This window comes from Aptenodytes patagonicus, chromosome 15 (genome assembly GCF_965638725.1).
Source record: "Aptenodytes patagonicus chromosome 15, bAptPat1.pri.cur, whole genome shotgun sequence".
Classification (NCBI taxonomy): domain Eukaryota; kingdom Metazoa; phylum Chordata; class Aves; order Sphenisciformes; family Spheniscidae; genus Aptenodytes; species Aptenodytes patagonicus.
The window spans coordinates 12,860,885-12,884,440 of NC_134963.1; the positions used below are offsets into that span (position 1 = coordinate 12,860,885).

Consider the following 23,556-nt stretch of genomic DNA (forward strand, 5'->3'; position numbering starts at 1 on the left):
TGATCACCTCTCTTGCGGCAGTAGGCAGTTTGGCTTGTGGTAACAATGCCTCTGGAACAAAGGGTTCTCTGTGCTCCGCATCTGGTAGGCAGATAGCCAAAAATGCTGTAGCAGTAATGGTCATTCAGATCTTCAGTGGTTAATTTGATATTTGCCAGGTGCCCGCCATGCAGTGCAGGAGCGGGCAGGAACACCTGGACAGGCTGTCCCGCTCACCTGTGGCACGGAGCGGGCTCTGTCCCTTGCCTGAGTCTCATTCTCAGAGTTTTGAGAATGGCTCTGCAGAGCCGGGTAAGAAGGGTCCTCCGGGAGCCGTGCGGGCACAGCTCGCCTGCTCCCTGGAGCCGGGCTGTGGGTCGGTGCGTCCTCCTCCCCAGAATCGGCCTGGCCTGTTTGAGCAGCCGGGAGAACCTCGCAGGGTTGCTGATGCCCTCTCTTGACAGGATGGCCAAGTTGTTTCTAGATCGTTTTGGTTTGCATTCCCCGTGTTGAAGCCGACTCGGCAGCTATTATTCTTCTGCCTGATTTTTCTACAACTATGTTGCCATGGTTCCTTCTAGGACCAGCCAAGCCATCTTTAGTTGCTGTTCAGGTGGAAGATGCCTGTTTGTGCAAAGCCTTTGCTTGAATATTGACAACTGTCTTCAAGATCTGCCCATGTGGAAGTGCATCCAACATTTCTTATCAAACTTGTGTTGGAGATTTTATTATTATTTTTTTAATCTGCATGAGGCTGTCATTGGCTTCCTCCTTTGCAGACACCTATGACTGTCCCAGGAAGATTGAAAGATATTAGAGTGGGACTAAGCCACTGAAAAAAATCAGGCCTTTTGGCCAAGGCCAGGTGGATCGTACTGCGTTCCATTTTGGTATGACATGCCTCATATCTGTGCACCCGAATATTTTGGCTAGGCTGAGGGCTGCTTTGGTGGAGAGTCTTTCTCTGAGACCTGGGACTGTCACTTTCCCTTCCTGTCACCACCACACTGCTCTCATCAAAACCAGGTGCTGGTTTGAGAAGGGCCTGTCTCCTCCTCTCGGGAAGGCGCTGCTTGCTGCAGCAGGAGGTCTCAGCAGTGGCAAATCCATGGAGGATTAGAAGAGCTTCCTCCCCAGGGACAAACCTTTTTTCACTTTCTGAATGTGTTACCTCCACTGAGCCAAGCCTTTATCTTTCTTCCACTCCCATTTGGTTTTCCAAAGCTAGAGAGAGCCACTGGAGACAGACTTGAGAGGTGGTGATGTTGGACAGCTTGGGTTTAAGGCTCAGGGGTGTCGTACCTACCCCTGAACTGCCAAGTACCTGCCAAAGAAGTTGTCTCCTGTGGTAGGGTTCCTTGGGAAGGATACACCTGGAGAGCAAGAGTCACTGCGCTTGGGACACCCTCTTTTTCCCTTGACGTTTTTGACCCTCGTGGCTAAACACGGGGAGAGACATCATTCCTCAAAATTAACAAACCTTGAACTTCTAACCTCAAAATGTTGGATAACTGAAGCCTGGACTAGGAAGTCAAATTGTTCTGTGGGAGACAGCCTTGACCACTAAGCTAAACAGTTTTCTAGTAAAGTGATCTGCTTCTTTGACTATGTTTAAAGAATTGAAACAAATATTTATTTTAGGGGGGGGGGGAGAGAAGGGGGAGAAAGACAATTCACCCAGCAAAAAAGCCTTTGTTAAAGTACAGTTATGCTCATAGGTTATTTCCACACACTATTAAAAATGAACTTAGGGCTTTCTGAAACTCGTAAGTGCTATTTTCCACGTGCTTCTCCTACACCCATTTCTCGGGTAGTTGACTTGTTTTGTCTCTGCCAACCATCGGGGACCGGCTGGAGATGGCACCTCCATTCCTGTCCCACAGGAGGGCCCAGACCCCCCCCTTCCTGCCCCTGTCCCCAAATACCCCTTTCCCCCCCATCCTTCGCAACACCGCACCCCTGGCTCCGTGTCCCCTCAGTCCCTCACAACCCGCCTCGGCCCAGGCCCGTTGCCTCCCTCGGCGGGGCCGGGGCGGGGGGGGGGGGGAATGAGGCAAGATGGCGGCACCGCTGTCCTGCCAGAAGCGGGGCCGGGAGGGGGACAAAGTCGGTGCAGGAGGGGTCTCGCTGTGAACCCTTTCTCTTTGCGGTGTGAACCCTTTGTGTGTGGTGGTGGTTTGCCTGCGATGGCCTGCGGGAGGGCACCCGCCGGGGGCCTCCGGCCCCCGGCGGGTGCCCTCCCGCAGGCCATCGCAGGCCGCCATGTGTGTGAGGGCGCCGCCGCTGGCGGGGCGGGCGCGGGGCCGGCGCAGCGGGGCGGCTTTGTGCGCGGCGCTAATCCGGGCGGCAGCTGCTATTGGCGGCCGCGTTGCCGTGGCGACGGCCCCGCCGGCGGTCGCCTTTGTTGGGGCCCGGCGCGGCCCAGCCGGGAAGGGCCCGGCGCGGCGGAGGCGGGGCGGGGGGGGGGGGGGTGTCGGTTCGCCGCCACAATAGCCGCCCGCCGGGGGCTGCCACTCACGCCTGGTTGTGGGAGCGGGTCCGGCTTGGTCCCTGTCTGGGGCTGCCGGGGTCTGGCCTTTGGTGGGAGCCGGCCACGGTACTTCCATCCCCTCGGCGGTCAGCGCTTTGTGCGAGGGTCTGCCCGGGTGTTTGGGCAGTGCTGGGCCTCGGGGATCCCTGCGAGCTGAGGCAGCCGGTCCCCGTCCCCTCCCCTAGCTCCGGACCAGGGGAGGTGATGGCAAGAGCTAGGAGGGATCTGGCGTGAGGCCGGCCCCCCGGGGCAGAGTCCTGGAAATGGCTGTTCCCTGTGGATGCAGGTGAGGCCTTTCTCCCGGCTCTGCAGTGTGCTCCGGTCTGCAGCCTGTCCCGCTGGCCTTTGTGGGCTCCAGGACTACCTCTGCAACCCCCCGGGTTGCAGGGCCCTGCTTTATCTCGCGTCACTGGCTGCGTGCTGTCTGAGACCACCCAGCTCATCTCACCTGTTGCCTTGGAAGGAGACGAGAAGATGCTCATGTATAGGTGTTTAGGTTTTGTTGTCAATAAAAACCACCAGTTGTAGCTATACATAGAGCTGGGGCCCTAGAGTTGAGTGGGGTGAGACTATTTCACATATTATGTGTATATACGCATACATATACATCTATCTATCTTAGATTTAGCTCATAGCAGGAAACGGCTTTCAAATAGAGTACATGTTACTGTAAATCTGTTTTCACAAGATGTTTTGGGGTGTTGGGTAGACACCTGGTCTCAAAGCACCGGCAGAAGCCTGGAAAAAGGCTCAGAGGGAGGAAGGCTGCAGCTCTCCTCTCGGCGTACGGGGTGCGGTTTGGGATGAAGCAGTTGCACTTCTCCCGGCTCCAAGTGCTCGAGTGCTGCGGGAGCGTCTGGGCCGTGGCCCCGGGCCATTGGTGCGAGGTGGTTTTGTGTGTGGACGTGCGCTGGGCTCTGCTGCTTGCAGCTGCTACTGCTGTCCAGGCTCTGCGAAGAAGAGGTTGTTGCTGGGGTTGGTTGAACAGAGTAAGTCAGCAGCTGGGCTGTGCGCGTCCCCACTGGGTTTTTCTTTCTCGTGCCCATCTCTTACTGCGATGGGTTTGTGGGCTCCAGCTACCCAAGTTGAAGTCTTCGGGAGCAGCACTGCTGCACAGTGCCATTGACACAGCTTTCTCCCAGTGTTTACTGGGGAGAAGGACAGCTATGTGCCCAGCCTTTCTGAGAACTGGGTGGAGGAGCGGATCTAGCTTAAAAAATGAACAAAAAAAGACAGTAAAACTTCTTGAAATATTTTTAAGCTACGTCAGGTTTCCCCCCAGCACCATGAAGGCAAATGGTGGAGGGGCAGGAGCAAGTGGCGATGGGGAATGGCAGCGTGATGAGCTGGCTGTGTCTTGGGAAGCTGCTGAGGAGTTGCTTCAGGTCTCTGTGAAGTCTTACATCCCCCGTGGCTCCAGCTGGACGCCTGGCATGTTTCTCAGGTGTTTGTTGGCTTGGCCAAGGGAGGCTGAGCTGGGACAGGAAGAGCGCGGGATGAGCGGGAGTCAGGTTGTCTGTTGTCACCTGGCTCTTGCGGGGTGGACGTGTTGGACAAGCCTAAGGGCATCAAAGACAATCTCTGCTCGTAGTGGCACTGGAAACGTTAGCAAGGGCTGCTTCCATCCTTGTGGCACTGAGGTGGAGCCGGGTGTCCTGTTTTGTCCTGGGGGGGCTGAGGCTAGGAGCCCTCTCCCTTCCCTGACTGGGGCTGTGGGCTTTCCACGAGTGAAGCCAGTAGCTGCCTGCACGGGGGTATGGGCAGCGTTCTGCCCTCACCGACAGGCTGTTCAGAGAAGGCAGCAATGCAGATGCTTCCTGGGGACAAGGCAAGGGAGTAATCCTTCCACAGAGTCGGGGGCGCACGGGGCTTGCTGCTCGGGGAGCGGCTGTCTCGCACGGAAGAGGAGGAGGAGGGCCGGGGCAGCTGCTGGCCGGAGACTGCCGCTGCCTCCCCTGAGCACTTGCATGTCCAGTTTCATAATCGGATTAAGGCAGTGGTATTAGAGAGGAGGGATGGGTCAGTGGGACAGGTTTACACTGGGGCTTACACGGAGGGGATTGAAGTGTATTTTTTAACCCTGCTCGGCCTGATCTGTGGAGCGGTGCAGATGCATCTCTGCAAGGCAACACCCAGCGGGAAGATGGGGGGAAAAGTGGCACCAGGCGGTGATGTGCTCGCTGGGGAGGAGAGCAGCCCCAGGCCGGCTGGGGGATGGGATCCGGCCGCCCCTCCCCCCGGGAAGGCAGCCCTGCTCAGGCCTTGCAGTAAATTTGCTCTAATTACAGCCTCCAGCAGTGGGAAACCTCACTTAGAGGAAAGGCTCCTCTGGGGTGGGGGCGGGGGCGCTTCCCAGCTTTCCCAGGCAGGCTCTGTTGTCTGAGGCCTCCGCTTCCCCTGTCGCTGGGAGGCCCCTTATTCCTCTCCCCTCTCCAGCTTTGCTTCTCTCCCCCCTTTTAATTCTCCTCTCCTTTGAGGCTGGGATTTGGGAACAAAGCCTTCCCTGCTCCTTGCCCCCCGGCTGGAGCCGCAGGCAAACAATCGGGGTCGCTTGCTGCCAGGGGCCGGGCCGAGGGGGCTCAGCTCGGCAGCACCTGCCCCGGGCTGGTGGGGGGACCATGCTGGTTGTGGCTTGGGGACATGCCTGGTGTGGGAGCTGGTGTGTATGTGTGTGCACGCACACCCTGTTTCCTTCTTGGGGATGGGAGGTCTCATCTTGATCCCTTCTGGTTTGGGGAGGCCTGGGAAGCTCTGCACAAATGTGTTGGAGGATGCTCGTGGCAATGGCAATAATCTCATCTGGAGCTCTTCTCTTTGCAGGTGGACGACGCGATGCTGATGTTCGACAAGACAACCAACCGACACCGAGGTGAGAGTGGTCTTCTGGCCGTAGGAGAGGGAACTGCGGAGGGTTTGCCTCCTGCCTTGCGTAGGGAGGGGTTAGTATCCCAGCAGCAGGGCGTGCGGGTCGCAGCTGCTCTTTATCTTGCCTCCAGTTGCCCCATCCTTTTGCATCTGCATCCTTTACCAGTGTCCCTTGCAGCACAGAGAGCTTTTGTCCAGTGCGTTTCCTGTGCTGTAAACTTGCCGAGTTGCAGATATGTGAGAGGAGGCGGCCCCCTCCCCTGCCCGCTTACCTCTGTGGCTCCAGCCCGCAGTGTGTGTCTTACCTTGTCCTGAGTAATCTGAGCTTTGGGAAAGCTGACACGAGAGCCTGAAGAGTGCCTGCCTCTCGCCCTTCCTCGGCCCGGAGCCCGCTTGTGCTCCCAGGTCACCTTTTCTTACCCGAGTCTTGCTGGTGGAGTCTGGTTACAGGATGGGAGCGAGGCTCTAATATTTGTGCTATCCGGGCCCAGCCCACCCATGGGCATCCCTGCCTCCCGCTTTCCCAGTGAGTCTTCAGGCCGATTGCCCCGGAGCGTGGCAGGGCTCGACACTAGCAAGCATTGCACCAGCTCAGAGATTTATTGGCCACAACTTAACCTGCAATCTTATGTTTGGTGTCTTCCAAATCAGGGCCAGTAACAGCCCTGTGCTGGGCCACTCTCATGTCTGTGTGTTGTTTGAACCACTTCCAAGCACCTCTGCCCCCGGATCAGTGAGGGAACGCTCCCTTCTGCTCTTGCTACACTGTGTGCCCTTCAGGTTTCTTCTTTTTTCTAAAGCCGTTAAATCTACTCTGATTGCCTGGCCTAGGATGTTGTTCCAGCTTCATCTTAAAGAGGAAGATCCCTGTTCCTCCATGGATGCCCCCCAGTCACTAGTCCAATTAAAGAGTTGTCGGGCGTTTCGGAAGGAGCAGGGAGGGCTGCTAGCTGCTGTGTCGGCAGCGTGGGGCTCTGTCCAGGGCGCAGCAGGCCTGGTGGGGGTCTGATGGGGCTCAGGACTGGTTTCGGCATCACGGTTTTGCTCCTGAACTCCCGAGCCCCTCCGCTCGTGGGTGTTGAGGTGAATGGTGTGTAACCTGGGCACAGACAGACAAAGGAGTTTATGGAGAGAGAGTTTTCTGGCAGTATGGAGAAAAACTGGGGTTCTGGGCAGCAGATCTCTGTTTTTAAAAGTTATTTTAAAGCACCATGGAATTGGCCAGTTCTGGAAAGCGGAAGGCTCTGCTTAATCCCAGCTTTCTTGTAAGGCAAGCTTAAAGACATCCTCCCACCTGCCTCAGTTTTCCGGAAGCGGCTGCAGTCAGCTGAGAGGAGTTTAGTCTGCCCACCGGAGCTGGTCTTTGCCAAAACTGTCAGCAAAGGGGTTGGTGAGAGAAAGGAGGTGTGAGTTTGGGCCAGGGGCCAGGAACATCCTGTCCTGTTTTACCCCGGATACTAACCTTACTTTGGTGAAACTTTACAAATCGCTTTGCTTGTATGTATCTGTCTTGCTCTGTACAACTGCTTTGCTGATATTTGTCTGCTTATACAAGGCTTTATGACTGGTGACTGAAGAGGAAACGTGCAGGGTGTTATTGCTGGTGGGGTGCGTTTAGCGAGGATGGTGATGTCCTGGCAAGCAGCTGTTCATTTCTCCACCGACTTTCTTTGTGTGAGCGTCTGTCTGCTGGGATCCTCCCGAGTATTATCAGCCACGTGGTTTGCCTTGCAAATAGCAAAGTTTAAAAAAAATACACTTCATTTTGAGAGCAGTTGGATTCAGAGAGGGTGGGAAGTACAGGATGAGGAGGAAAAGGGAATCTATAAGGGGATGCTCCTGTTCTTCTTGTGTGTAAAAGCAGGATTTGCTGGAGAGGGAAGATGACTGACAGCTGTTTTAGAAAGGGCTGATTATACCATCCTAGGATGGTATAGGAGCCTGTGGCTCCTTTTCTTCTTCTGCCAATAAAAGGACATGGGTAGTGTGTGCAAATGGTCCAGAGCTCTGACCTGATCAAGGAGTTTTGCCTTTTCTTCAGGTTTTGGGTTTGTCACATTTGAAAGTGAAGACATTGTGGAAAAAGTGTGTGAAATCCACTTCCATGAGATCAACAACAAAATGGTGAGTGTCTGGGGCAGAACCCAGGGGAGAAGGGTCAGAGACATGGGATGGAGAAGGGGTCAATGGCACAGGGGCAGGGTGTGAGGCACTGAGGTCCTGACACACTTTCTCTGCAGTGGGGAATTGGATTGAGTCTTTTCCCCAAAATCACAGCAGCCAGTCTGAGAAAGAAACTCGCAGTGTGGAGGTGAACCAGGACAATACTGAGCTTTCAAGGAGAAGAGCTAACTGTAATGAGGAACTGTGTAGTACTTCGAGGTTTCAAAGTTACATGAAACATCTTGGTGGCCTGGGAAGGGGGCAGGTTTTACCTTCATTCAGAAATGAGGAAAATTAGGCTTCAAGGCCCCTGGTGCAGGGCCAGGCAGAACGTCAAGGGCAGACCAGGAGGAGAAAAGCAGTGTCTGAGCTCCCCATTGCCTGTGGTGGCTGCAGAGCGAGAGGGAAGGCTGGCAGCATGCAGGCCAGAGGCAGGGACGCAAGGGAAGGACAGCGGGATGGGCTGCTGGCGGTGGCCAGGGCTGGGGAGTGCCGTCACGGCGGGCAGCCCTGCCTGGCCTGCAGCCCAGCTTCTGCCTGTGCTCTGTGGCAGCGCGCTGTGCCGGTGGCGGCTGAGCCTGATCCTTACTTTCTTGTGGCAGGTGGAGTGTAAAAAAGCCCAGCCGAAGGAGGTGATGTCCCCAACGGGCTCGGCACGAGGGCGGTCCCGAGTCATGCCTTACGGGATGGATGCCTTCATGCTCGGGATCGGTATGCTGGGTAAGCCCAAGGACAGATCTCCTGCCCAGCTCCCGGTCGTGCCAGGCAGCAGCTTAGAGGTTTTATTCCGAGAGCGGGCAGGGCGGCCAAGGGCAGCTCTCCCTGATGCAAGGCCGGGGACGCTGGGGGGACGCTGAGACCTGTTTGCGATCACAACTTGCCCTCTGGTGGCACCTGGAAAAACTGCAAGCTTGTCACTGCTGCCCTGTGACAGCAGGAGCTGGCCGGACACAGCCATGTGCTGGGCAGCTCTGGCCCTCTGCAACTCCGTTAACAGTCCCGCAGTGCCATAGCATATAGACTGTAATTCATCAATGGCTCTTGTGGAATAGGATGTAACTACACAGCTGAACCGAGTGTGGAGTAATCTGTGCCCAGGCATCTTCCTCCCACACTTCTACAGGCTTTCTGGTGAATTAGTTGATTAAAGAGCCCCCGAGCTTCCACTTGAAACAGTGGTCCATATAAATGTCCTCACTGCCATTTAAAGACTATAAAAATGCCCTTAAAGTTCTAGTTAAGCTTTGTCTCGCTTTGTTCCCTCCCTCTCAGGGACAGCAAGTATCTGGTATTGCAAGGAAAACCATACACTTACTGTGGGACTGTCTTGTAAGGAGAAATTGGTGACAAGCAGGCTGGGTTTCATGCCTATCAATGATTCTAAGGCAAATGTGTTCAGATAAAAGATTACAAAAAAGAAAAAAGTCCCTTGTAGCCCCCACTTCCAGGTCTATAAACCCTCGTGCCTGGACCTGAGAGTCAAGCATGATCCTTCCAGCGCGGGTGCTGTTCCTGGCTTCTCTCCCTCCCTCTGTTCGTTCTAGCCAGGCTTGAGCTGAACCAAGGGCACACTGTTTGCTCAGGATCATCGCTGGTGTTGCTGGGCAGGGTGTACTCAGCCTGGCTCTCCTTGCTAAGCCTACCGAGTAGCAGTTAGTCACTGAACAAAACCCCAAAAAGGGCATTTTTTCCCCAATGTTTTCACTTGACTTATTGAAGGAAAATAAAACTCCAGCCTGTGGTTTTGGGTTTTGCCTTTTCTAAGCCATCTGAATTTAAAGCAGCAAGGCTCAAGCTGAGTCACTGGGAAATCTACGTACTCATGTCTTGGGAGATCTCAAATCAAATATTCATCTCTCAGTCAGTGCCCTGTGTTCTCACAGGCTCGTTCTGTATAGGTGGTCAGCTTCCCGGGGAATGGCAGGAATTGTCCTCCCACCCAGCGCCAGGAAGAAGTGCTCTGCCTGCATTCACCAGCACTTCTAGTGCAAAAGTGACTCAGAGCTATTCAGCCGTTCACATGCCCCCAAACTCCCTGATCTCCTCCTATTTGTAAATCCAGCTGATGCATCAGAAAGCCTTAGTCTGCAGAGCTGTGAGTTTCTGAGAAGGAAATCGCCATGTCCTTACATGTTTGGAGTGAGGAAAAAATTAAACGGGCCTGCTAAAACTCTTCTGCAGACCTGCATGTGTGCAGACTCTGCCCGGCAATTTCCTGGGGTTTCTGCTATTAGCCCTATTCGTGCTTTCTAACACTAATGGTCACACTGCTCGTGAGCTGCCAGGCACTGAGGACATGGACCCTGCGAGCTTGCTGTAACAGAGCCCTTTTGTCTTCCCCCAGGTTATCCAGGCTTCCAAGCTGCCACCTACGCGAGTCGAAGTTACACTGGCATTGCACCTGGCTACACTTACCAGTTCCCTGGTGAGTGGTGTTCCCTGCTTGGTTTTTTTTGGTCTGCCTTCAGGTGACGGGAGTCCCTGGCATGATCCATGACCCAGGCTCTGCCCCTTTCACCCTTTCCCCTGTTTGGTCTTTCTTTAAATTGGAGACGGGTGTGGAAGGGGGAGGGGAGAAGCCCTGGAATAGGTGGGAACAGCCTGTCCTTCATTAGGATTATCCTCACATGCCAGTGGCAGGAAAAGCCCAAGGCTGCTCTGATGCCCTTTAGCCTCCTCCGCAGGGCTGCTGCTGTGACACAGAAGGGCCCCTGCAGCTCTGCCTGTCTCGCTGCCTTTGTGTGTGTCTGTCTCTCTTTACCAGAGTTGCCACTGCTCTGAAAGTAGCACAGATTTTTAAAACGTGGCTTTCCATGGGCCAGGGAGCTGCTAGGCACCCGAAACACAGGCGCCTGCAACACTACAGTTGTGTTCTGAACAGCGCCTGGACCACTCACAGCCACCAGAAAACATCTGCTGGGGCGGTGGGCTGCAGATCCCCCGCAAACTGGGTGGTTTCAAGCTCCCAACCCTGCCATGTGCTCAGAACATGGACTCTGCGATCAATGGCTGGAACCTGCTGTGCCGCAGCTGCTCAGAGCTTTCTGGGGCCTCTTCTCCCTCCTGTTCTCTGCGAGGCAAGGGAACAAGGCAGAGCACACTCAGGGAAAAGAATGTCTTGCTATTTTCTAGAGAAGTGGCAACTCCGAGCATCCCTTCCTTACTCCATCCCTCAGCGTGATGATTTATATATGAAGCCTTGATGTTAGGGGCTGGGAACGGGAAGTTTTCTCTTCGCCTGAGGCGAGCTCAGGCTGACTGTGTCTGAAAGTTGCTGTTGCCTCCTAGCTGTCTGGAAGCTCTCCGTGAATTCAGTTTATGGGTCTCAGTCATAGTGGCTTCGAGTGCCTCATTGGAAACCCATGCCCAGATGAGCGTGGCACGTGCTGAGTACCCACTGGCATGGCAGCCGAGAGGTCAGATTGGATGGGTTGCAGAGCGGTGCTCCAGGGCAGACCTGAGGCTGCACAGCAAAGCTTGCACTTGCCCTGCCTTGGCCAGATTTATTCTAAGGGTAAATGGATCCTTTCAGTCTCCAGGGGAGGAGTCCAGCACCTTTCAGCACCAGTTATAAATTAGTTTAAAGAAGGCACTGGCCTGGTCACACTCTGGCTGCAGGCTGCTCCCCCAGCGGCCCCTGGCTGCTGCCTCTCTGCGGGGTCTCCCTCGGGGCATTTGACGAGTTCCTAAGCTGTCTTGCATTTCATTTTTAGAGTTCCGTGTAGAGCGGACCCCTCTCCCGAGTGCCCCCGTCCTCCCTGAGCTCACAGGTCAGTCCCGCTCATTTCCTAAACTCACAAGCTGGAAGGGGAGAAGGGGGCTTTGGGCTGTTCCAGTGGTGTTGCTGCTCCACAGCCTGGTGCAGTTAGACTGGAAATGTTCCTTATTTCCTCTTCCATCTGTATGAGCTCCATCCAGAGCTGGGGCTGGAAAGATGGAGAAGCAATCAGTGCCATGTGTCTTGTCTCTGAGAAGGGCAATGCAGTCATACCAAATGAAGGCATGTAATCCTTAGGTGGCTGCTCCTGCTGCTTGCCTCGTTTTTAGCTCCTCGCCCCAGGCTGGGTGTAAACCAGATATGGAAAACTGCAGAGAGCAGGGTGACTTCTCAAAGGTCTACAAATGACCTTAACCTTAGCTGCTGCAAGGACGAGATTTGGAGTGCTGGGAGGAGGGAGAGGGTGTGGGGGCACTCCTGGTTACTCTAATCCCATTGCCCTGTGCAGGAGGGGCTGCAGGGAATGCTCTCCCTGCTCCGGGTGGTACAGCTCCCCAGCTACTCCCACACGGGCTTCCCGGACAGAAGCGAGTGTGGCGGGACTTTACTGTAAAGTCCCGCAGTGCTCGTGGCGAACTGTGGAATGAAACGGGGGCTGAGGACTATTCTCCAGGGACTAGTCCTGGCTCAGTGTCCTCACAATGCAAATACCCTCTGGATCCTCAGCCCCTGGGTTGTGTGCAGTGTGTTCTCTCTAGGTGACGTTCCTTCTGTCGACTTTCCCTTCCACAGCCATGTTTTCCCCAGCTCTGTCGTGTCCATGGTTTTTGTCGTAGAAAAGCAGCTTTGTGTAGCACCCTGCTCCCCGTGTGCCATCTCATTTCTGTGGTGTTCCTCCTCTCCAGCGCTTCCTTGCCCCCACCTGTTTCAGAGTTTGAATCTCTCTGCAATGAGGGTGTGGAAAAGCTTCCTGAGAAGCTCTCCTGGAATTAACAGTACAAAGAGGCTTGAAAGGGGGTTTCTGTGGCACAGAACCGTGTCGATCCTCAGGGAGCCTCCGTTCCTGAGGATGCTGAGGTTGGCAGCCACCAACAAACAAATTGCCCCGAGGGAGGCAGGGGGAGACTAAATCCTAGCTCCCTCTTAATAAAACCCTTCCCTGACACCATGTATGGAACTGCACAAGCACCTGACCCCCACCTCTCAGCCTTTTGGTTGCCAAGCAAAGGAGATGTGGGTCCAGTGTGTATTTACATGTGTCTTTTTCATCAAAACCATAAAATTTGTAGAGGAATGTTGGTGACCTGGCAAAAGTGCTTTTCCCTCCAAGGTCCACCCCCAGCTGCGCTGTGCCTCTTCCTAGTGGAGGTGAATTGCCCGGGGCCTGGCTGTCACCGGTGGCTGGGGTGCACCAGGGCTCTGTACAACAAGAAGTTATTAATGCTGCTGTCCTGGCTGGGTGCCATGTTAGCTTACAGTCCTGAGTGTCTCGCTGAAGTACCAGCTGGGGATCGTGGCATTCTTCCCTTCCCGTTACGCTTACCTACTGCTAAACAGTCACTGTGCAGCCTCTTGGCTAGGCCAAGAGCTGCGATTCCCACGTATAGGCTGGAGTTGGTCCCACGAAGGGCAGGGCCCCCTTCGTTCCTACAAAGGCCCAGCGAGCTGTGCAGTGCTCGAGGGCCCTTGTGCCTTCAAGTGGATGCGTGCGTGTAAATGGGCTGCGCTTTATGGGCTTGGCAAGCGGAACTGAGATGAGGGGATGGCACAAGCAGGGATGATTGCTCCAGCACGCAGGGAGCTAACATGCAGGTGCTTTGTCATCACAACACAAACCTGGTGTCTCAGTAGATTGCAAAGGCAAGAAGGGTTTTTTGTGCAAAAAGAACTGGAGTCTTTTTGAGAAGACCTGGCCTCCTTTCTCAGTAAAACCACATTCATTCAGCTGGGTGTTAGGGACTTGAAGCGATGATGGGGCAGGAGGGTGGCTGCCAGCAGCCTTTCCTCCCTGGAACAGCATCTTTGGGGGTGATGCGAAGCAGCAACATGCTCACATTGGCCCAGGGCCTGTAATGAGTGGCTAACCCAGATATAAGCCTCATATGACGTTTGCTTGAAACAGGCTGGTGCCTGCTACTAAATATTCCCTTATAAGCTAGTCTGGGTTTCAGACTTAACGCGATTGATTTGTTCTGACCTCTTTTTATGGTGCTCTAAACAGAATCACAGTGAATTTCACATTCAAGCATGAAATGCTGACCCAGTCATTTTAAGGGCAAAGAGAAACATACTGGCTAGATGCCTCCTGCCCCGAGGGCTGGATGCCTGTGGCAGTAGAGTTGGGAATTAGAACTGCTACATATAAATTAAGACTTACTGTTTTAATTAAGCCATTTCTAGTTCCTGCTCCCTAGGTATATGTTTCCTGCTCTTCTACAGTGAACAGCAAGGGGTTGAGCAGTTCAGGAGCAAAACTCAGAGTGGGGAGGATGGTGCATCCTGAGCAGAGTAGAGAAACAGGGAGAAAGAGGCTATTAAACTCTTATTCAAGAATAGTACCAAGGGGCAGAGAGGAGGGGCTGAGCCTCAGGACGCTTAGCTGCCAGCTGCTGCGTTTCTCCACATTTACAGCCAAAATCTGGATCTGTAGCTTCAGATTAACTGCATCTCGCAAGCTAAGTAGCGACAGGATACATCTGAAATTGCCCACTTCTGGTTCAGCTCTTCCACGTCGTGCCCTCAGCTGCGCCAGGGTGTGGGCTTAGCAGAGCATGGCTAGTAGTTCCCCCGGACATTCGCTGTGCAAAAGGTACCAATAAATGCAGGGCTGTGCACTCCCCCATTGTCATTCTCGGATGTCCTGTGTGATGCGCTAAGCCAATACGTCTGTGTGGGCCTGGTATTTTGCAGCAGGAAACGAAGGCTCCTGTTGAGGAGTTTCCCGTGTAGCCACAGTGCCCCTGAGATGCCTGTTCCTTCTTTTCTAGCAATCCCCCTCACTGCGTATGGACCAATGGCGGCAGCAGCGGCTGCGGCAGCCGTGGTGCGAGGGACAGGTAACTGCCACTTTCCTCCCCGGCGCGGTGTCCTGCCACGGAGGTTTGCGATGGGCTGTGGGAGGGGGGTGGGACGGGGTTGCATTTTTGGGATCTTCACTACGTAGTTTTGCTGCCTCCTGTAGGTTCCACCCCCAGTCGTACCGGTGGATTTCTGGGCACCACCAGCCCTGGGCCGATGGCAGAGCTTTATGGAGCCGCCAACCAGGACTCAGGGGTCAGCAGTTACATCAGCGCTGCCAGTCCAGCCCCGAGCACCGGCTTCGGCCACAGCCTAGGGGTGAGTGTTCCCTGTCGGGCTCTGCGCAGGGGGAGGAAGATGGAGCGTGGCACGGCCAGGGGAAGGGGCTGCATCTCCACGTGGTGATGGAGGTGAGCAGCAGTGGGCGGTCCCCTTTCAGCCCACAGCCTGCTTTCTGGTTAAGAAATAGCACCCGCTTGCAGCATCTGCCATGCCACCGCTGAGCCCCAGGCCGCAGACGGATGGTGCAGGATGCAGCAGTTCACTTGGAGCCCGCATCCCTGGGCTCCGCTGGCTCTCCCTGGCCACCACTCAAGGTCCTGGTCTCCGGACTTTTCCCTGATCTGGCCCAGACTTTCCAAGAGGCCCTGATGCAGTGTTCTGCAGGGTGATGTGCTCTTTAGACCTGCCACCTCCAACTGAAGCCAGCTTGCCCAGCATCTGGGCCAAGACTGAATTTGTTGTGGTAGTAATTCTCCTTCACTTTTCTTTTGTTTGCTTAAGAGTGGGGTTTTAACTCTTTCTTCACAGGGTCCCTTGATTGCAACAGCTTTTACCAATGGGTATCACTGAAGCTGGGGACCAAGGAGGCAGGAGGTAAGAGAGCTTCGAACAGGAACGGATAATGAGAGGAGTGAAGTTCTGAGCCGGCCCCTGTGCTTGGGCTCTCAGCAGGAGCTGTGGATGCCACTGTGAGGCTCGCCGGCCTGACCCAGCCTGCGGGAGGAGTCCTGCGGCCAGCCTGGGGCTCTCTTCTGCACCAGAGGCTTGGCAGGTTGGGTTTCTACCTTACGCTCCCCAGCCTGGGAGTGCTGTGGAGAGATCGCTTAGTGTCTGGGTGCGAAGGGGGAGGAAATGGGAGCACTGACAGAAAGAGGAAAGGTCTGCAGGGTTGGCCAGAATCACAACCCAGTGGTGATCCTGAGAGACAAGCTTGGCTCACCTGTGTGGCTGGGGAAGCCTCCTCCATGCAACTGGTTGTTCTCACTGCTGCTGAGACCACTGTCTCTGGGGAGCGAGGTTTTTCCTCTCCTGCCTGGGAGAAGGGCAGAAGGAAAATCTGAGTCTGATCAGTTCTGTTTCTGGTCCTTGGTTGAGCCTGAGAGGGAACTGGTGGATGGTCTCTTTTTGCTTTCCAAACGTGGCTGAAGTTAGCTGGCTTAAAATTAAAAAACCCCAGCTTTTCAAAAAGGAGGGCAAAAACTTGCGGGGAAGGGTGTCCAGACAGGAGCCCATGGCAGCCCGGTAGGGCTGCACCGAGCTGAGTGCTGGAGAAACGGCTGGACCCCTCTATGTCACAGGCCTCCCGGGGGCCAGGAGTGCCACAGGTCCAGGCAGGCAGCCTGCACGGCATGCGGAGCCTTGTTTCCCAGGCCTGCACGTTGCCATTACAGACGGAAGCATCTCTGCCATGCCCCGTCGCTGTGCCAGCGAGATGCAGAGCAAGTCTGTGTTGGGGCAAGTTCGGGTATCGAGTATTTCTGTCAGATCACACCGGAAGAAAACCCCAAGAGAGAAGCTGTTGGTTGTTCTAGATCCTGTCCCTTCCCTCCCCTGCTGTGTCCCACAGATTCCCCAGTGACCTAACCGAGGACAGCGGCTGGAGGATCTGGTGAGCCTCGGGGGATGAGCCAAGGTTACCTTTTTCTTGAATCAAACTGCACACTGCCGGCTGGCTGCCAGGCTCCTGCCGCCCTGCCCTGATCTCTCCCTTTGACCAGACCACACTGGACTGAACCCAAGGAGATCATCTCGCTTTCTTACTAACCACCGACGGTTTACGCTTCCCCCCTCCCTGCCCCCAGCCCACCGATTCTTCTTTTATTTATTTTATTAGCTGTTAGTTTTATTTTTTTATTTTATTTTTTTATCTTTTTTTGGGGCTACCCCTTCTTTTTGTTGTTTGCTCTTTCCCGAGCTAGTAGACATATTTTATGAATTGGCTTTGTGATTGTGTTAGGTAGTTTTTATTGAGGAGTATTTTTATTTGGCTTTGAAACTGTTTTGAATATTTTCAACTCTGTTGTTGTTGTCGTCAGTGTTTTTAAAGCACGGTATGTAACAAGAATGCAGTTCTGAAGGGAAGAAAGAGACACACAGAGAGCAAAGGCTGAGAGGAACTGATGTATTTCTATTTTTTTTAAAGAAACTGTTTTTAATTGTTTCTGTTTTGTAAATGTGAGGCTTTGAAAAGCGTGAAACTCCAAGGATCCGAAAACGTTGGACATCGCTATGGAACAAAACAAATGTATATTTTGCTAAGTGAAAAACACTATCCTTACAGCTGAAAGATTTTTTTTTTCCTAGGTTTAGTTTTACGTGGGGTTTTCTTTTTCCTCCTGTATAATATGTAAATATCGCGAGCTGAACCTGGCTGCCGCCCGCAGCCTGGCTCCAAGGAGCAGCTCCAGGTCCTGGACTTGGCGCCGCAGTGTGAGCAATACTCTCCAGCAGAATCCTGACAGGACTCCGTTCTTTTTTTGTACACCTTTTACTGTAAGATTTTAAGACCTCTGATGAGATGAAAGGGGGGGTGGGGGCGGGGGTGAAACGTACCGGCCATCGGCTGTTTTGCTGAGCGGGTTAAAGCTGCTTCCAATCGCTCGATGTACAGACTCATCACTGGGCTCCGTAGTGCCAGCCTCCGGTTTGGCTTTAGGTAAAGGGCTTTACCGCCATTGCTTGTCTTGGTTACTTTGAAAGGAATTCACTCTCCAAACACTATCGTTTGTGTCAAGATTTCCTGGGAAAGGGGATCCTCCTCCGGAGGCGAGGGTGTCGGAAGGGGTGTCGGCCAGGGCCAGGGGGAGATTTGGGTGGTCGTTCTCTGAAGGGCAGGGCGCTGGGTTGGGGAGTCATTAACGGGGGAGAAAAGCATTAGGGTGGTGATTTGGGGGCGGGTTAAGGGCTTCTCAGGGATTATATGAATTATAGAATTGCAGCTTCCCGTTTGCTTTACTCTGTGTTCTGAAGACTGTGGGAATTTGTCTGTTGTCCTGTGCGGGGTGATCTGGTCCCTTCTCCAGAACCTGCCGAGGCTTCCCCTGGTGTGGTCCAGGCCCCTGCTAACAGGCACTCTGCCAGGGGAAGCCTCCAGCAGGAGTACACGGGGCAGGTTTGGGTCTGGATTTCAGTGAACCAAAGACCTTGTTAAGGGGGGTGATTAAGCCTTTTATTAAGATGCAGCCAAACTCTTTTCCCAGGGAAATAACAGCTTCATCTTAAGTTTTAAAAATCATTCCCTCTCTTCCCCCAAACTGAGCCCCTGTAAGGGAGGGGGGCATTTAGAAAAGGACTGGGAGGGCCACGATGCCCACAGGGCCCTTCTCTTCCGTCCCTCCCCCGTCTGCCGGAGCTTGTCCTGACCTGGGCGATGCGTTTGGAGAGTTCTGTTTAGGTAAGAGGGTACTTAACAGATAGTACTGAAAACACAAAGCAATAATTTTTGTTACTGAGACAAGAGTCTGTATGTCTGTTTTTTTAAATATTTCCTAATTAAAGAAAAGCTGCATTTTATTGGGTTTATTTTTATTCTATATACTTCAAGTTTGGGTCTGCGGACAGCGCTTTCCTCCCTCTTGGTATATGCGCTGAACTGCTTCCGTGCCCCCTCCAGACATCCAAGGCCAGCTGTGCTGCTGCTGGGCTGTGATTCACTCTCTGGCCAGTGCTGCCACTGCCTGGAGGCTGGGGCTCCGGTTTCAGGGTGGGCATTTTTTTTAAAAGAAATAAAGCTGTGTTTTTAAGCCAGTAAGTTATTACACTCCGATGTTTGTTCTCTCCACACCTGTAACCCTTTTTCCAGATTTCAGTTTTAAATTCCTAATAAATTATTTGAAAACTGTCCTTCTCTGTCATTATTTGGAGGTGGGAGATTTTCAAATGGAGATTTCGGGTGAACTTGGACCTGGCAGGAGTCGCATCCTGCCATTAGGATAAAAGTCCCAGGCAGGGCTCTGACTCTGTGTCCTGCTCCCAGCCCTTGGCAGCGGCCCAGTTTATAATGTGAGGCAGATCTGGTTTTAGTAGAGATCGTGTCTCTTCTCTACGTTACAGAGGTTTTGTATAGATATTTGTAGGTTCAAGAAAGGAGGAGATAGTGTGGTGCTTAGAAGTTTGGCTCAGATGCTCTGGATTCAATGACTATGGTGGACCAAGGAGGTGAGATCTAAGAAAGTAAAATGTAGAGATTGGAAGGGAAGAAAAGTCCTTAACAGACAACACTACAAGAGAAAGGTAAATTATAACGGTGTAAAATAGGGTGGGGAGCCCTGTGCAGCAGCTCTTAATTATAGAGAATTCTTAAAAATAACCTAAGGCTCAAGCCTGTAAGTTTAGGAATCAGCTGCAAGTCAGGATGTTCTCACAAGCATACGGGGGACCAGCGGCTTTGTATACAGCACAGGTTGGGGGAAACCAAAAATAGCATTGGTGGAAAAATCTTTACCCTGCTGGGATTTTTCTCATGAGGCACTCTTGTAATGCTCACATGCTCGCTTTCCCACATTTGGTGATCCTCTTGTTGAGTTAAAATGTATGAAATCCAAGATACGACAGTATTTTTGTGACTTAAAAAAGCCAGTTTATTGGAAGTTTTCTTGGCAACATCAGACATTGAGAAATGAGGAAAAAGGAACCACAGAGTCTTAAGGTTCACAGGTAAGAGAACAGAGAAATAATTTAAAAAAAAGAGTAAAGGTGGCCAAAGTGGCAAAGGAGAAAGAGAACACTTAAATGGATATTGAAGGGAAAGTCAGCTGATTGATCTGTGTGCAAAAGATTAAATCCTTGTTTCTGAACTAACTGTGGTACAGACTGTCCTTTACATCAGCCTTTAATGTTCCTTCAATGTTCTCACTATTGGGACACAAGAATCTTGAATCTGTAACTCAGATTCAAGAGTCTGGCTTTAGCTAACCTGCGAGTGGGGAATCCCAGAGAATCGGAGAGCTTGTGAGAGAGCAGAAAAGTCGGAATGGTTCTGGTTGTTCATCAGCATGTCTACCGTTAACGAGATGTCCTATGGATATGGATATACATCCTATGGATACTATGGGCACCCTGGCATAGTTTCAGCCACTATGAGGGGGAAGATGTCCTCATCGTCCCTTATAGAAACATGCATTTGAACCTACTGAAGGGCACTGAACCCCCAGCTTCCTGAATAAGCACTCTGGTATATTAGGCTGTTGCGGAAAGGTGGGCTTTGCCTCTTCGTCTGCTCTTAAAAACTGAAGGCTTGCTTGGTGCTTTAGAAATAAATGCAGACTCTATCAGCTGAGCAGTCTAGGATCTATACCTTGAGTGTGTAAAAATGCCAAACCTGTAGCCCTGACAGTGTTAGAGCCTCTGGGGTCTGAATATGAGTGCAGTATTTTGGACTTACCCCTGGCTGACTCCAGGAAGCTTTTTCTTACCCATTTTTTGATCTTATTTCAAGGCTCCCAACTCGCCTCATGCCTTGCCACAGAGAACCAAAGGGCCTAACTGGGTTCTGCTTTGGTGCTGGAGAATGAGAAACTGCTGTCTCTGAGCTACTGAAGTCTGCTGCGTGTGTGGAAACTTCCAAGCCCAGTTAATTTCCAGTGTAACTCCCTTAAGGTCATGTAAAAACAGACACTCTTCCTTGTTTAAGCCAGATACAGAGGCTTTCCAGGTTGCTTGGCTCCTGTTTCTTGCCTAGTAGTACCTATTCCTCCTGTATGGTTTCAAAGTGAAAAACAGCTTGAATTTTTTTCAGTTCAGCTCATGCCAAATGGTCATTTGGGGTGAGTGGACGACCTGTGCCTTATTCTCTGAATCAGGCCAGGAGAATCCATGGAGATACAGGATTAATGATAAGTGGGATACCGTAAAAGGAGGATGCCAGTATTAGTAGGATGGATATTAGTGTGCCACCAGTTTCCAATGTAACTACCACACTGCTACCATTTTTTAAAAAATGTCCAGATCTTTCAGGCTGGCTTCTAATAGAAGCATTAAAAATAATTTAATAGCAAATATCTAGAGAGTAAATATTTGCCTTCCTGGCTTTCCGATTTAACTCCACTGGCCTTCAGCTGGACATGTCACAACTTGCTGACCACAGCCTCCGATGGAAGAATTCTGCATTTAGTAACATAAATACTGGCTTGTTTATCTCAAACCCATGTCAAGGTGAGCTTGTCGTATAAAAAGCCATGTTTTCTTTAGCACCAGTCTGTCAAGTCCTCCAAGAATGAAGTCCCTGGCCCCGCTTTTCCTGCTCTCTGGTATGAGGTGGCACTCACCCTGCCCCAGCACCTCTAGACAGGTAACACCATGCCTAACTCTAACCTTTGCATCTCTTCTCAGTGGGCGCAGCCAGCACAGCTGTCTCACCCTGGGCCGTGTGGGAGTTTCGCAGGATGATCAAATGCACTATGCCGGACAGCCATCCTCTGCTGGAATTTGCTGACTACGGCTGCTACTGCGGCTTGGGAGGCAGTGGGACACCAGTGGATGAGCTTGACAGGTTTACAAGACTCTGCTTTTACAAACCTCTTTCCTTGCCTGTGCTTTCATAGTTCTGCACGCCAGCTTCATCTCAGCTGGCCCTGCCTATAGATGTTCACAAAACTCTCCAGCTGCTGTGAATGAAGCTTTCTTTCAAAGACCGATTCAAGGGAAAAAGGTTGTGTAGTATCACACCTTGATGCCTTATTACTAAGATAAAATATAATCCCAACAACTCTCTTTTCTCTTCTGTGGCAGCTAGACTGCACTCACTCCAGCATTTTTTTTTGCAGCAGTGCTGTGCCAGCAGCGCGGACGCAGCTCTGAGCACACACTGCCCAGTGCACGACCATCAACACGTGCAGGGCTGAGCTGCAAAACGCTAAGAAGTGGCTTGGGCAGTTTAGAGATCACACAAGACTGATAGCCAAGACGCGGTGGATTGTGTCAGCTGTTAGCTCTTCAGCTACCAGGCACTGACGGGGAGCGTAGGGTAAATGCTGTCTTTTGCTTTCCCTGTGCCCAATAGGTAACTCTGTGAAGATGCTCCGGTAAGTACATGTGTACCAGACACCTCTTGGACCATGAGCTAGCAGAAACGGGTCCCTTTGAGGTCCTTCGTGTCTGCCCTCTTACCACTGGGTATCTTTTTTTTGTTCAGTGCCTTGTCAAAGCAATACTAGTGTATTTACGTGTCTTACAGGTCAGCTGAGCTTGCATTTCTGGTATTTTCTGACCTTTTCCTCCTTGTTTCCCAGGTGCTGTCAAGTACATGACGGCTGCTACTCGCAGGCAAAGGAACAACCATCATGCAGATATCTTCTGGACAATCCCTACACAGAGTGGTACAAGTTCAGCTGCTCCAGTGGGCAGATTACGTGTAACAGTACGTCCACTTCCACATCACTCCTCTTCAAACATTACTCCAGTCTCTCTTCTGAAGGAACTGGGCTGCATTACACTCCATGCTTCTGTGGCAGGGAGGCGCAGCGCAAGTCCCTGCCGGGGGGCCTGGTTGTTAGAAATGGGGCACCTCACATAGGCACCAGAGTGAATATTCTCCATGTACCACACAATTTAAAGTTTATGGAAGATATATGATATCACAGTACGTAGGGAAGCCTGTCCCCTCTTCAGGGGATTGCGTCCCTGTGGTACTTTTCTGGAAGTCCATTAATGGCAGTACTTAAGAGAGCAGCATGCTGATTGGGGAGAGTTACACAGCTTCTGCCAGACATCTCGAATGTAATGGTGGAGCTCTTACAGGGCTCTGGAATGGAGATACATAGCAGATATGCTGGCAAACAGAACTGCAGGGAAGGAAGGAGCAAGGAGATTGCTGGGCCAGAGCATGCAGCTTTGAGGCCAGAGGGTTAGCGGGGAGAAGCACATACACCCCCAAAATGATGGCAGCAGTGGAACGGCTACGCCCTGGCAGCAGAAATGCCTGTCCGAGTCACTGCCATGCCTGGTGAAGGAGCTGCAGGGTCTAACTGCTCTTGCTCTCTCTTCCAGGCAAGAACAACAAGTGCGATATGTTCATCTGCAACTGCGACCGCGCTGCTGCCATGTGCTTCGCCAAGGCGCCCTACAATCCCAAGTACAAGAGGCTAGACACCAAGAAATACTGCAACTAGTCGTCGTCGTCGTCGTCGTCGTCGTCGTCGTCGTCGTCGTCGTCGTCGTCCTCCTGCCCCTCAGGGCGGTAACAGATCTGCAGCGGCCTGTCACTAATAAACGCCTTGCAACGCCCCCGCGCCTCCCGCCTCCTCCCTGCGCCGCGCTGAGGGGAATGGCGGGCGGGCGGCGAGGGGGGACCAGGGTGGGAGGGGAGGAGAGGCCCCGCCCCCTCTGCCAACGGTCCATTGTGGCGCGTGCGGCGTCCCCGCCACCGCGTTCTTTGATTGGCCCCTGGAAGCGGCGGGGGCGGGGGCCGGGAGGGGACGGCCGGGCGGCGGGGGCGCGAGGCCGCGAGCAGGTGCGCCCCGGGGGGCAGCCCCGCCCCTCCCTGCCCTTAGGGCGCGGTCCCGCCCGCTCCCCTCAGGTGCCCGTGGTGTGAGGCAGGCTGTGGGGCAGATTGCTCCCTCCTGGGTCGCCTCACGGCGGCCCTTCCGGCCCTGCTACCCTCCCTCACCCTCCCGGTGAGCGTGGAGGGGAGGCGCTGCTCCTCCTCGGGCTGCTCACACGTTGGCTAAGGCGCAGCTGCCCCTCTTGTGGGTGCATATCCCTTGGGGCATGGCCGCGTGAGGGGCTTGAGCCATTTGGCTGTTTGTTGCTCCGAGACCCATATGTGCTTACCCTAGGGAGGCTGCCTCCTGCCTAGCACTGTTCCTGGTCCGGAGCTGTAGGGGAAGAGGTAACGTTGGCCTGGAAGTCAGGGGAGGGCAGGGAGCCCCTCTGAGGGGACAGTATCTGCCCTGGTTTTCCTGTCCTGACGAGGTCCTGCACCAAGCTTCTGCCCAGACTTGGTGCTGTCACGCTACAGAGGCAGTTTTACTGGCAGAGGCTCTCAGGAGGGTGTTGGTGAGCT

The 23,556-nt window shown here is 53.1% G+C and overlaps 2 protein-coding genes across 7 annotated transcripts in view; both read left to right on the forward strand.

The window, feature by feature from the left end:
- Positions 1 to 18,398, forward strand: part of MSI1 (musashi RNA binding protein 1) — a 31,605-nt gene extending 13,207 nt beyond the window's left edge. For 3 of the 6 annotated variants that reach the window (XM_076352825.1, XM_076352819.1, XM_076352824.1), the window contains 9 exons: positions 5,330 to 5,378; positions 7,416 to 7,498; positions 8,140 to 8,257; positions 9,882 to 9,962; positions 11,251 to 11,307; positions 14,243 to 14,311; positions 14,419 to 14,591; positions 15,084 to 15,149; positions 16,123 to 18,398. In XM_076352825.1, the coding sequence (XP_076208940.1) occupies positions 5,330 to 5,378; positions 7,416 to 7,498; positions 8,140 to 8,257; positions 9,882 to 9,962; positions 11,251 to 11,307; positions 14,243 to 14,311; positions 14,419 to 14,591; positions 15,084 to 15,125 (672 nt within the window). In that variant the 3' untranslated portion in view covers positions 15,126 to 15,149; positions 16,123 to 18,398. The remainder of the gene's footprint in view (positions 1 to 5,329; positions 5,379 to 7,415; positions 7,499 to 8,139; positions 8,258 to 9,881; positions 9,963 to 11,250; positions 11,308 to 14,242; positions 14,312 to 14,418; positions 14,592 to 15,083; positions 15,150 to 16,122) is intronic. The other 3 variants (XM_076352821.1, XM_076352822.1, XM_076352823.1) reach the window with 3 other exon arrangements.
- Positions 18,399 to 20,769: 2,371 nt separating this feature from the next.
- Positions 20,770 to 22,663, forward strand: PLA2G1B (phospholipase A2 group IB). The gene is made up of 4 exons (XM_076352978.1): positions 20,770 to 20,803; positions 20,886 to 21,045; positions 21,785 to 21,912; positions 22,542 to 22,663. Exons 1-4 carry the CDS (start codon positions 20,770 to 20,772, stop codon positions 22,661 to 22,663), a joined length of 444 nt encoding a protein of 147 aa, XP_076209093.1.
- The last annotated feature ends 893 nt before the right edge of the window (positions 22,664 to 23,556 follow it).